General features: G+C 33.0%; 1 protein-coding gene across 1 annotated transcript in view; it reads left to right on the forward strand.

Moving 5' to 3' along the window:
* The window catches only part of LOC114096939 (phospholipid-transporting ATPase ABCA3-like), a 119,992-nt gene that overhangs the window by 6,656 nt on the left and 98,278 nt on the right, over nt 1–15,058 (forward strand). The window contains 5 exon segments of the mRNA XM_071605762.1: nt 468–595; nt 2,441–2,591; nt 8,126–8,385; nt 11,597–11,713; nt 12,151–12,268. Coding sequence (XP_071461863.1) covers nt 468–595; nt 2,441–2,591; nt 8,126–8,385; nt 11,597–11,713; nt 12,151–12,268 — 774 coding nt within the window.

Here is a 15,058-nt window from a genome sequence, read left to right on the forward strand (position 1 = left end):
TGTGTTTTGACTTTGAGGGGTACAAATAGCACCATAGCCTTTTCTAATATAAATTAGGTTAAATGTTTAGGCCAAAGTCATTCATTGATCAACTCAAATATTAAAATATTATTACCTCACATATTAAGGGAATCTTTTATTCATATATCATGGTATATAGTACTTTGAATAGATTGCATTTCATCAATTTTTTTCTAATTTCCTTCAAGACAGAAATTTCAAAATGCTCTTTAGAGCATTCTTTATCCCTTTGCTTTCTTCTGTTTGTATTTTATTATTATTTTAAATTTGTGATAATTTTAAAATTCCCAAATATCCATTAGTTTGTTATGCTAATATTTGAGTAACAGTGTTTTGAAATTTATGACATTTGATGATCTTTCATTCATCTCACAGATAGGAGGAAGGGCTATCATACATTTTGCCTTTATATGGACAACTCATGAACTAGATTTTTCTCTTTTTAGTTATAGGCTTTTCTTCAGAAAGAGCTTTTGAAGATTATGTTGAGCAAACTAATAACTCTAAAAATGTTCTGGCTGCTGTTGTATTTGATCATGTCTTCCAAAGTACCAATGATCCTCTCCCACTTAAGGTGAGAAAGCTTTATGTAGAAACCTCATAATTGTACAGTCTATTTCCAGAGATTTAATGAAATGGAGGTATCATTCCATTAAATAATGAGGAGACTATAACTTGCCCAAAATCATACACGGCAGATGCTTGGATGGTGTTTGTGCATTTATTGAGCCAGTGTTTTGTGATGTGGAAAGAATCATAATCACCACCTACCAGACCTTATTCATAAACTGGCATCATAGAAAACACTGGCAATTAAGGATATAACTCAATAAAAATTAAGTTAAGAAAAAAGTCAAGAGAATATGTTAAATAAAATTTGATACAATAAAATGTGTTAAATAAAATTTTATTTGTTTTTTTTTTTTTAATTTTTTATTGTGGGTTGTTCAAAACATTACAAATTTCTTGACATATCATATTCCACACTTTGATTCAAGTGGGTTATGAACTCCCACCTTTACCCCATCCCCAGATTGCAGAATCACATCAGTTACACATCCATTGATTTACAAATTGCCATACTAGTGTCTGTTGTGCTCTGCTGCCTTTCCCGTTAAAATTTTATTTGTTAAATTAAAAAAAAACAAGGATATACCTTTGTCCTGTATCTGATATGGTAGCTGTCTCTAATTCCACAGGTGATGCTAAAGTAAATTCCCATTTCCTAACACCTGATGTGATAAAGTATGTACATCTTCACTAGCCAGGTTGAATCAGAATTAGGACATCTGTAAACACTGAGGAATACTCTGATAACCAAGTATAGAATATAGATGTGTGTGAAGCCAGAGTTCTGCACTTAGGATATATATGGTTATCAGTGAAAAAAAGGGTAAAGAAGATCATCTGTTTGGTGTAGGAAGTTGTAGATATCCATTCTTTCTGTCCTGTCACTTCCACACTGACTTCCTATGTGTTAACTTTCCTCAAGTGACTGACTCAGTGTTGGCTGATGCAGATAAAGGCTCAACAGTGTATATAAAACCTGGTCAAAATGTTTTTGGTGCAATTACAAACCTCATCTCTTCTTGGTTCTGTATAGTCTCCCCTCACCCAGTTCCCTCACTTGCCTTACTCTTATTTTTATAATTGTGCTGTGATACTACATTGTCTCTCCTGCCTATGTATACTTCATCCCCACATAAACATATCTCATCACTGAATTTATACTTAATATATAGATGTTGTGCTTCTTCAGGAACAGGAGCTCTCTCTGAGCATGTAACAAGTTTCTTACCTGCCCCTGCTTACATTACTGATGTTTCTGGCCTGACCTTCTGACTTGCCAATTCTTGGTCCATATGTTGTCTCAGAAAACTACTTAGGCCTAACATGATATACCTTAAAGTATACTCAGCTATCCAGAATTATTATTATCTTTTCATTAAACAATAAATTATGTAATGGTAATCATTTACATCTTATATCCCTTCTCTGTCCTCCTGTAAGATTCTTATGTTGCAGTCACTTCTAGAAGAGGAAGAGATTTTCCTCTTAGAACACTTGACTGACATTGACTGACAAATAGGAAGAGTAATAATAATGCCTTTTGGAATATGTATTCTCAGTATGCATGCCAGCTTTCTGTCTAAGGGAAGATAAATTCACAATGATGTACAAGTTGCTACTGTATGTGCTTACTGCAAACCTACAATGTATATCCAAAAGTTATAGACACTTCAAAAAAAGAGGACAGATTTAAGGGTAGTAGGCTTAAATTTTGATGGTATCTGAACAGGTGATGTGCCTTACGGCAAGTTTTCTCTCACGTCTTGATGTTCAGAATCTACTTTGATGCTTGTCAGTATATTTATATATTTTTTGCTTTATGGATATTGTGTTTTATTGTTCCTCCTAGGTTAAATATTATCTACGTTTCAGTAGTTTAAAGAAGAACAACAAGTTTGGGGGTTCTTTTGAAGCAAGTAGCTGGTTGACAAATTTTCTCTTTCCATCCGTGCCTCCTGTGGGACCCAGAAACCAACAAGAAGAAGATGGGGGAAGTCCTGGTAAGTAGATTTTTAATCATACATCTCTTAATAGTCTGTTTCATAATAAGAACTCATGTTTCCACCTTGTGATGAAAGCTGTTTAATCATTTTGTATGCAGGGAAGCTTTGATAAGCTGAACTTCAGAAAGGACAAGCCTTTCATGGGTGAGCAGAGAGCTCTTGTGGCTTTCATACCTGGAAACAAATGCCTGATATGGGTGCAAATGTGTCAATCATAGCTAGAGGCAGTCTGTATACATGGGAAAGTGTTTGACAATAATATGGACTAGTAAGATGGACACAAATCTGAAGAGCTCTCCCTCCTCAAAAAATAATGTTTCAATTCAACTATTTTCTTTCCCCTAGTCCTAGGATTTTTGTGAAGTAGCCAACAGTGGAAGTGTGCCAGAAAGCAAAGAGAGCTCATGCAGTCAAATCATGGTTGTACCGTGGGACCTAATGGAATTAAACCCTAAGGAAAACCCAAACTCTCTGAAACTATAGACCTACCTGTCCTGCTTATAAGATGAAGAGATCAGGAATTTCAGGAGAGACATGCCAATACTGAAACCTTGAGGCTGTCTCTCCCTCTGGAGATAGCCCACATTGTCCCCTTGCTTTACCCCAAAGGATCTCTGTTTTGATATTGCCCCATTCTCCCTTAAGTGGATATCTACTTCTGTGCCTTAAAAATTAAAAAATAGATATTATTGAACAAAAATACAATATGTTAAATAAATTCATATATGAGATTAATAGCATACAGAACATGACAAAATAGTCAATAAATTTGAAGATACATATTATACATTTTGCAGAGAAAGATGAGGACTGACATTACTTGGTCATATATACAAATGAAGTACTTTGATGCCACAGTATGTATGAAACTTGAAAACAATATGCTAAGTGAAAAAAGGTCACATATTGTATGATTCCATTTACATAGAACATGCAGAATAGAAAAGTCTGTAGAGACCAAATATTTGTGTTTTCCAGGGACTATGAGGAGGAAGGAATGGGAAGTAAATGTGTAATATAGGTGTGGGGTTTCCTTTTGGGAAATTGAAAATGTTTTGGAACTAGGTAGAAGTATTTGTTGCATAATACTATGAATGTACTAAATACCACAAAATTCTGCACTTTAAAATTATTAATTTTATGTGATAGGAATAAAGAGAAATGAGTTTGCTATCTCTGATGATTAATCTCCATCATATTCAACTTGATTGGATTAAAAGACTCTTCCTAACTAGTAAAGCATACTGCTGGGTGTGTTTGTCAGGGTGTTTCCAGAGATAATTGGCATGTGGGCAGCAGAATGAGGAGAAAGATCTGCCCTGAATGTGGGTAACACCATCTAGTAGGCTAGAGGCCCAGATGGAACAAAACTCAAGTTTGATTCTTCTTGAGCAAGTTTATCTACTGCTGTCTGTCACCCATGGACCTTAGATGCCAGTTTCTTCAGTTTTTTTGTGTACACTCACACCAGCAACTCTCTAAGGTTTCTAGGACTTTAGCCTCAGAATGAGACTATATTATTGGTCCCTTTGTTCTGAGGCTTCTGGCTTCTTTGAGCAGAAGGGGTTTCTCTAGCTTTTTTGTATGTAGACAGTCATTGTGGGACTGCCCAAACTCTGATCATATAAGTTGATCTAATAAGTCCCCCTTTCTCCTCTTTTATTGGTTCTTATAACTTATAACTAATAAGAATCAGTCAGATAGTATTAAATGTTTCATATTTGGAATTGGAGGTATCATAAGTAAAGAGAAAGAAAAGGGGTACCAAATGTGTTTGAAGGTCTATTGGACATTTTTCAAATTCCATAAAAAATTGTAAATTGGTATGTCAAAGAAGTTCTAAAAACCTCAGTCAGGATAAATATATCTATCATAATCATACACATAAATTGTAGAAAATCAACAATGAAGAGAAAATCTGACAGGAACTTGTCAAAAAAAGATATATTACATATAATTGATTTTCATTATCTTCAGTGATTATATTCTTTAAAGTTGTCAAGAATACTAAATTAGCAAATGTTTAATCATTGTTCCAGGGGAAATATAGGATTAGATTTCTATAAGCAATTGGTCACAACATTTTTGTCAACTCATCAACATATAGTCTAGTTTTATGTGTGTTTCTGTTTTTAAAATCTTAATATCTGTGGTTGATTTGTAACACTGTAACACAACACATTGGCACTGTAATTCAAAAGGAACATTACAGACTTCTTGTTCTTAGAGAACATTACATTTTATAGGTGAACTTACCAGCCAAAAGCATAAAAATGTAGAAAACTGATATGAAAGTCACTTACTTACAGTTTGAGAGCTGTAAGAAAAAGAATTACCCTAAACTAAACAACAGAATTTTTTAAAAAGGAGGGTAAAGAAGAACCTCAAGGACAGATGGAGTTATCAAAAAAATCTAATACAATGGAAGGAGGCCCTCATCGTTATACAAAATACATATATGATGGTGTGAGGGGGGAAGGAAAAAAAAGAGAGAAATGTGTCACAGTAGATTGGATAGAGAGAGGTGATTGGAGGGGAGGGGAAAGGAGAGGGGGATAGGGAGGGCAGCAGAATACAGCAGACACTAGTATTGCTATATGTATATACGTGGCTGTATAACCAATGTGATCCTGCAATCTGTACACATGGAAAAATGAGAATTCATACCCCATTGAATCAAATGTTTGGTATGTCAAGATCATTGTATTATCTCGAGCAACTAATAAAAAATAAAAATTAAAAAAAATCTAATACACTATCAGAGACTGAGATGAAGAGGAGAAAGAGAACAAAGCTGGGGGGTGGGAAACACAAGGGATAATTGTTATGTTCCTCATGACAAAAACATTCCTCTTCCCATCACGGGAAGGAGAATGCCAGTCATTCAGTGAGACCACCTCCCACAGAAAATGACTGAAAGTTTCTCAGATTTGAAAAGAGAGAGAAATCCACTGAAAACTAAAGACAAAAAAAAAATCTTGAAAGCAGCCAGAGGAAAATTAACATGTTACATACAGGGGAAAACAGTATGAATGACAGCCTATTTCAGAAACCATGGACATTAAAAGGAAATTGTAATTAATCAAATTACATTTTTATGTATGTACAATTGTGTTATAACAAGAACAAGACCCATTGTTCTATATAATTAATATGCACCAATAATCAAGGGGAAATTGTAAAATCTCAAGCATGGAAAGAAAATGTGTTGCCAGCAGAACATCCTAAGAGAATGACTAAAGGAAATTCTCTAAACATAAAGGAACTGATTTAAAAAAAAAAAAGAAAACCTGAAAACATCAGGAAGGAAGGAAGAATATTATAGGCAAAAATATGGGTAAATATAATAGAGTTTTCTTGAATTTTCTGAAGTATGTTTGATGGTTGAAGCAAAAATTTTAACACTGGTGAATGTGGTTCACATTATAAGTAAAAAAATTGACAATTCTATTATAAATGAAGGAGAATAAATGTATATAAATGGAGTTGAAATTTCCGTACTTAGAATTATACTAGTTAGTTGTGAAAAAATTATTTGTATATAATGTAATACAGAGAACAATGACTAACAAAGCTATGTGAAGAGTTCGTTAAACAAAAACTATGGATTAAATCAAATGGTTGAACATATATAAGATTGAAATACCAAAAGGAGAAGTAAGAAAGAATAGAGCAAAAATTTTTTGAGGAATTAATGACTGAAAATTTTCTAAAAGATGACAGACACTAAACCACAAACCCCAAAAAAGCTTAGAGAACATCAAGCAGGATTAAAATAGAAGCAAACAAATGGAACTCCCCATTTAGTCATATCTTACTCACACTATATAAAATCAGTGAAAGCAACAATAAATGTTGGCAAGATTATTGGGAAAGGGGTACACTCATACATTGCTGGTGGGACTGCAAATTGGTGCAGCCACTCTGGAAAGCAGTACGGCGATTCCTCAGAAAACTTGGAATGGAACCGCCATTTGACCCAGTTATCCCACTCCATGGTATATATCCAAAGGAGTTAAAATATATACTACAGTACAGTGATGCAGCCACATCAATGTTTGTAGCATCTCAACTCACAATAGCTAAGCTATGGAACTAACCTAGATCCTAATTAGAATAAGATATATTCCATGTATATATAATATGTCAACAGATGCATAAAGAAAATGTGGCATATATACATGATGGAATGTTACTCAGCCATTAAGAAGAATAACTTTATGACATTTGCCAGCAAATGGATTAATATGGAGATTGTCATACTAAATGAAATAAACTAATCCCAAAAAACAAAAGGCAAATGTTCTCTCTGATATGCAAATGCTACACAACAAACAAAGGAGGGAGGGGAAGAATAGAAGTTCAGTGGATTATATAAAGGGGGATGAAGAGAAGGGAAGGGAGTTGGGAATAGGAAAGACAGTAGAAAGAATCTGAAATAACTTTCCTATGTTCATATATGAATACACCACAGTGAACCTCCACATAATGTACAACCACAAGAATGGGATCCTAATTAGAATAAGATAAATTCCATGTATATATAATATGTCAAAATATACTCTACTGTCATGTATATCTAAAAAGAAAAAAAAATCAATTACAAATGTTAAACCTTGAAGGTATTATATTGTGCCAACAAGGGAGAATTCACAGCTAATTTCATGTGAGAAACAATGTAAGCAAAAAGAGTGACATTTTCAAAGTGTTGGGGGAAAAAACCCATTAACCCAGAAATCTGGTGACCCAGTGAAAACATTCTAACAAAGAAGAAAGAAAGCCTTTCTCACAACAAAATTTTAAAAAATCTTGTAGAAATTTATTGCCAACAGACCTGTTCTGTATAAATTATCTTGTACTGCCTTTGCAACTTGTCTGCAAAAGCTGTTTATTTTTAAAAAATTAAAACTATATTTAAAAAAATATCTCCACCCAAAGTATCAGTAAGAGATTTTCTCAATCTAATAAAGCACATAGGTAGCTTATTGGTGAAATAGTGAACATTTCCTCCTAATATCAGGAATAAAGCAAAGACGTTTATTTTCATCAGTTTTGTTCAGCAAATTATTGGAAGTTCTAGAGAAAATATCAGAAAAAGAAGCATCATAACATTTGGAAAGGAAAGAGTGAAATTATCTTTATTTACAGCTGACACACTCATTATGTATTTGGGTGGCAAAACTCTGATAGCTGCTCTGAAATTTAGACTACGACAAGAGCCTTGTTACAAAAATTAACTTATGTTGTTTGCCTTTGACATACAGTAATGTGTGGCTTCACATTGGAATAAAGTATGAAAAATACATCATTAGGCATTTTACACTTTCACAGCATGATCGTTATAGAGTGTTCTTACACAAACTTAAGATGGCTACATCACTAGGTAATTTTATATGACCACTACTCCACTATTGTACAGGTGATCTATTTGTTGACAGAATATGACCATACTTTATTGTGCTTTTCTTTTGTTTTTGTTCAACTCAGCTATTTTTTGGTCTACAGTACTTAATCTTTGTTTTCTCATTTAGGGTACATCAGTGAAGGGTTCCTGCTTGTGCAACATGCCTTGGACAAGGCCATTATGCTACATCACAGTGGCACTGCTGCAGAAAAACTGTTTAATAGTGTTAGAATTTTTGTTCAGAGATTTCCATACCCAATGCAGTATCAAGATTTCTTCTATGTATTTGCTGGTATTTTTATCCCTTTAGTAACCATATGTATCTTCTCTTTGAATCATCTTATCTTAATTCAGTCCATTGTGTGGGAAAAGGAAAATCGATTAAAGGTAACTCTACTTTTCTTGTGGTAGGTAGAGCTTCCACAGAAAATTTTGAGTCTGTGGGGCAAATTTATGTAGAAGATTATATTATTTCTACACACTCAAAATGGTAGATGTTTATGTTTCAGTGGCAGCTAAGTACTTTTGACAATTACCCATAATTTTGTTTTAATTGTAATTCTTGGTATGAATTTTAGTTTTAGTTACAGAAGACTACTCCAAAGAATATTACTGATAGAATTCAAATGCAATGCTAAATGCCCCTCTAAGACATTTCTGAACTAAATAATTATCTGAACTCTTAAAATTATATCTAGACTGATTAAGATAAAATCCAATTCCAAGATACTATGATTCTGATTTTTTTTCTTAAGTGAACTTTTCAGCTTTCTTGAGTGAATCTTTTCCAGTTTTGAGTTTGGTCCAGAGTATGTTATGTTAAACCAGAGACTTTATAGTTCAAAATTCAGTTATCACCCAATTAACCAATGATTTATTCAATGATTTATTAGTATCTACTTAGTTTTATTTTATTTATCAGTATCTACTTAGTATCTGCTTTATTATTGATTTATTAGTATCTACTTAGTTTCAGGGATTCTTATAAACCATGTTTTGACTCTATTACTCATTAACTCTAGAACATCATGTAAGATTTCTATATTATTTTCTAAATTGAGCTTAATTAATAAAACCTAACCTTCAGTATAGTACAATATTAAGTGAGATGTTATATGAAATTTTTTCTATCCAAAGTTACTATTGTGAGGTGTAACTGAGGAAATACATGTAGAGTGCTTAGTAGTACAGTGTCTGGCATGTAGTGAGTGATCAGTAATTATGTGTGTAGCTACTGTCGTCAGTCATTTCTCCTTTTCATTTATCTTCTTTATGTAATCATGAGTCATACAATTTTCTTCCTTTCCTTTGTTTGTGGCAGCATCACTTCAAAGATGGGCTCTCATTGTTTTTTACTCAGGGCTCTTGTTACTCATCTTCATATCCACTATCTTGCTTCCTAATCTACCGTGTACTTAGTTATCATGTTAATTGTCCTAAACCACAGATTGGCATAAGTAAATATTAGGGATGTATTTATTTGATTGCTTTTTTAATACATTTCATTTAAGCATACACATTTTCTAAAACTTGTCAACTTTCTACTTCTCGTTTTGTTGTTATTTACCTCAGGAAATCCCAATGATGACATAATTTGATGCTTCATTTATGTTTGTTTCTTCTGACTATAATACATTTCTTTCCCTTCTGATTAGTGAAGTTTCCTTTCTTGCCTCTTCCTCTAATTTCATACTTCTACCTCCTTGGTTTTCTCTTTAATTCTCCTGTATAATCTAACACTTTTTTCTTTATGCCCCCAGAACATGCTATACAATCAGTCAAGCTTTTAAGATTCTTTAATTAAATTTTTTTTTCATTGAAATATACATATACAGAGAAATGTGCACAAATCATGCATGTGATTGAATGGATTTATTATAAAGAAAATATGCACTAAGAGTCACTTTGTACACGTTTGAAAACATTTTCCCGAAGTTATGCACTAATCTAGCTTCTAAAATCATGAGTTCATTTTGTCTTTTAAAACTTGATAAAATTGAAACATGTATTATATGTAACTTTGTGTCTGTGTGATTCATTTAGCTAAATATGTAGATGTGTTTTGTGTAAGTTAATTAAGTTTTGATTCTGTGGTATGACCATTATTATTTGGGTTGTTTAACATTTGCCTGTTATTACTGATATTCCTATGAATTTTCCTTATCTTTTTTGCTGAATATTAGGTTATACATGTCACCCATTAGTAGCTAATGCTTGAGTTTTTCAATAAAATTTTATAGGTTTACCCATCCATTACCAATGCATGAAAATTCTTTTTTCTACCTATCTTCACAAGCATTTGGTATTACTGGTCTTTTTTAATTTTATCATGCCTGGTGAGTGTGTAATGGTATTGCATTGTATTGGATCATTCAGTTGCCAGCCTGTTTATACTGGAAACTGTATTTCTAGAAAATTCCTGCCTACATGGTTCCTTATTGAAGTTGGCTAAAAATGAAGTGCCATCAAATAAACCAATCAATAAATGGGCCAAGGAACTGAACAGACATTTCTCAGAAGATGATATATTAGTCAACAAATATGTGAAAAAATGTTCAACATCCCTAGTAATTAGAGAAATGCAAATCAAAACCACTCTAAAAGTTTATCTCACTCCAGTCAGAATGGCAGCTATTAAGAATACAAACAACAATAAGTGTTGGTGAGGATGTGGGAGAAAAGGCACACTCATACATTTCTGGTGGGACTACAAGTTGGGGCAGCCAATATGGAAAGCAGTATGGAGATTCCTGGAAAACTGGGAATGGAACCACCATTTGACCCAGCTATCCCACTCCTTAGCTTATACCCAAAGGACTTAAAAACAGCATATTACAGGTATACAGCCACATTGATATTTATAGTAGCACAGTTCACAATAGCTAAATGTGGAACCAACCTATATACCCTTTAGTAGATAAATGGATAAAGAAACCATGGTGTGTGTGTATGTATGTGTGTGTATATATATATATACACACACACACACACACACACATACACACACACAATGGAATATTATTCATCATTAAAAGAGAATGAAATCGTGGCATTTGAAATTCTTATTGGCCTTATACATTATATTCTTAAATCCTTTTAAAATATTTTGTTAAAACTCAAAATACCACATAAACTACTAGTTCTGAAGAAAATATATTATTGATAAAAATGACTGCTTTTCTTCCTCTTTTCATATTAATTTTAGTGCTTCTAATTTTTATAACTGAATAAACTGTATTTATATTTCTTTACTACCTCCTGGAAGAGGACTTGATACAAAGAAGAAAAGATTAATTTATGTGGTTTATAGCTTTATTTAAGTATTCTTCATGTCTTATCAGTATTAGGTAAATTGCTGGGGAAACAATCTCTGGGCTTATAAGAATTACAGACTCACTAATAATAATTTTAATCAAGTTATTTGAAATTCTGAGTCTTGATTTCCTCCTCTTTAAATTGGAGATAATATCTACTACTTAACTCATTTCAGTTATGGTCATGAAATTATATAATTTTTGTAATGCATTTTTAAAACTCTAGGGTTCTTTATGGTTATACTGTTTTTCGTGATAATTGATTTGTTTTAACTCTTCTGCAGGAGTACCAGCTCACGATAGGAGTCAGTAATTGGATGATCTGGGCTGCCTATTTCTTCACATTCCTCTGCTTATATTTTTTGACCATTATTTATATGTGCATAATTTTATTTTTCAAGGCAAGTGTCTATTTGACTGTAGCATGGTACTGCTAAACTTTAATAGAGAAAACAGAAGTATGGTGGGAGCTCTTAAGGTGACTAGGGAAAATGTGGCTTTTATTTATTTGCAGAAACTCAGATGCCAGTTAGTCTTTCAGCAAACTGTACTTTTTTTTTTAAATCTTGTGGTGCTGAGGATCGAACCCAGCACCCCGCTCATGCCAGGCGAGAGCGTTACTGCTTGAGCCACATCCCCAGCCCTCAGCAAACTGTACTTTAAACCTAGATGGGTGGACCATCTTTAATAAATGAATTCTTAATGATCCATCTTACTGAGTAGTGTTATAGTTTCACTAGGACTAATAAAATGTTTTAACGATATTTCATGGCTTCTTTTTTGTTTTGTTATGTTGCTACTTAGAGATGATTAAACAGAGTTCCTGATTTTTTGCTAGATCCAACTTGCACCAATCTTCCAGTACAGTGACCCAGTTCTTGTCTTCATCTTTTTGCTGTTTTATGCCATCTCCCTAATATTCTATAGCTTCATGATTAGTACATTCTTTAATAAAGGTGAGTCTAAAATTTCTTATGTAAAAGATTATTAGTGATAAAACACAGATTATATTTGGAAGCTTCTTATAAACCTTACTCTACATTCTTACTGAACAGACAAATGTCATATGCACATGGAATGTTTTGAAAAAGAATGAAGAGAGTATAGGGAATGAAAATTAGTATATCACAATATATATGTGGTAGTAGGATCATATTTGAGTGTTTTTCTACCTTTAGTTGCTACCTCACATATTGTATCTGTCTAATCTTTCCACCAGGAAAGACTGTTAGAAGGATCAATATCAGCTAGTACCTGATGATGAGCCTGGTTTATGTAAAAGTAAGAAAACAAAAAAAAATTGCTCCAGTGAGAGAAAGGCTTTTACACTAAATTAATAGATGCTTATTGTTTGCTGTTTGTTTGAAATACATTGCCTGCTTCATAGAGCTGACCTTTGTGGCATAGATACACAAAATATTGTTTTAGTCAGAGTTATTCGGAGAACAACTGAAGTTGGCTAAAAATGAGGATATTTTGGATGATCAAAGAAAATTTATTATAAGGAATTGGTTCAGTGTGATTATGGAGACCAAGAAGTTCTACAATCTGCAATCTGTAACTGGAGACCCAGGAAAGCCAGTAGTTTAAAGGCCTGAAAACAAGAGGAGCCAGTGGCGTAAATCTAGTCCAGAGGCAGGAGAATATGGATATCCAAGTCAAGTAGACAGTCAGGAAGAAAAAAGGGACAATTTTCCCTTCCTTCACCTTTTTGTTCTTTCTGAGCTCTTGATGGATTGGATAATGTCTGTCCATTCAGAGAAGGACAATATTCTGGACTTAATCCACACGTTAATGCTAATCTCATCTGGAAATAGACTCACAGACTTACCCAGAAGTAATGGTTAGTCTATCCCATAGTACAATCAAGTTGATACAAAATTAACCATTTTAAGAGAATAGATAGCAATGAAAATTGATGGAACATTGTGCACATATAAAAAAGACATAGATGAAAATATTCCAGGTTAAAATAGACATAAGAATGCTGCCAGCAGGGAGAGGGGGATTTTGAAATGTTTTTTAAGGATTGGAAGATGGAAATAGGAAGTAAAGTGAGTGTGTACAAATATCCATTCATTTATACCTTTGGGTTAAATACTTTTTGCTAGCACAGTGTCTAATAACAAAGACAAGAATTGATTCCTTGTGCTTTGAGGATTATGTGGAAGCAATTTAAATCTACATTTCCCAATTACTAATGGAAGTTTAGTATGTGTTACTAGTATGAGTCATGTTTCCTTTTCTGTAAAATCTCTTAATTCATTCTGATTTTTATAACTCTTGATAACATCCTTCTTTATTTCTTGTAACAATGTTTTAGTTAAAGTCTATTTTTGTCTGATATTAGTATAGCCAACCCAGGTCTCTTTAGGTTATTTACTTGGGGTACCTTCTGTCCTTTAACTTTCAACTTATGGTATATTCAGATTTTTAAAAATCCTTTCAATCACCTTTACCTTTCATAGAGATTTTAATCTTTTTAAGGTAATTACTAATGAGAATGAACTTGTATCTGCCATTTTATTTGTTTTGTACATGTCATATCTTTTTCCTTTCTCATTTCATCATCCATTTTAATGTCCATGTCATTATTTTTTCATATAATTTTTTTTGTTCTTACAGGCAATTGGAAAACTATAATTAATATCTTAAATGATTTAATTTTAATTAATGCCATTTTAGCTTCAGTAATGCACAGAAACTTTTCTGTCAAGCCCCAGACTGTCTTTGTTGATATGTTCACAAATCATGCCTTTATATTTCTGTGTTTATTAATATATTTATAATTATTATGTGTATTCATCTTTGCTGAATTCATTTATGAGCTCTGGAAGTCTTCTGGTTGACATTTTTGGATATTCTAAATATAGGATCATGTCATCAGCAAACAGAAATAATTTGAGCTCTTTTTTTCTACCCCTATCCCTTAAATTTGCTTCTCTTGCCTCATTTCTCTGGCTAGCATTTCAAGGACTATGTTGAATAAGAGTGGTTCCTGTGTTTAGAGGAAATACTTTCAGATTTTCTCTAATTAGAATAATGTTGGCCTTGGGTTTGTCATATATCCTTTATAATGTTAAGGTAAGTCTCTTCTATCCCTTGTTTTTCTAAAGTTTTAAGCATGAATGGGTGTTATACTTTGTCAAATGCTATTGATATAATCATGTGATTCTTCTCCTTAAGTCTGTGTATGTGGTGAATTACATTTATTAATTTCTGGATGTTGAAACAACCTTGAATCACTGGGATGAAACCCACTTGATCATGGTACACTATCTTTTTAATGTGTTTTATATGCAGTTTGCCAATATTTTATTAAGAATTTTTGCATATATGTTCATCAAAGTTATTGTTCTGAAGTTTTTTTTCCTTGATGTGTCTTTGTCTAGTTTTGGTATCAGGGTGATACTGGCTTCATAGAATGAGTTTGGAAGGGTTCCATTCTTTTCTATTTCATGGAATAATTTAGGAGAATTGATACTAGTTCTTTAAAGATCTGATAGAAATCATCTGAGAATTTGGCCAGTCCTGGGCTTTTCTTTGTTCGTTGGCTTTTGATGTATGCTTCAATTTCATCACTTGAAATATATCTGTTTTTTTAATATCCTTCTGGTTCAATTTGGGTAAGTCATATGCCTTTAGGAATTTATCCATATCTTCAAGATTTTCTACGTTATTGAACTATAAATTTTCAAAATGGGTTATTTATTTATTTATTTATTCATCTTTTTGGTACCAGGAAT

The sequence above is a fragment of the Marmota flaviventris genome, chromosome 19 (genome assembly GCF_047511675.1).
Source record: "Marmota flaviventris isolate mMarFla1 chromosome 19, mMarFla1.hap1, whole genome shotgun sequence".
Lineage (NCBI taxonomy): Eukaryota > Metazoa > Chordata > Mammalia > Rodentia > Sciuridae > Marmota > Marmota flaviventris.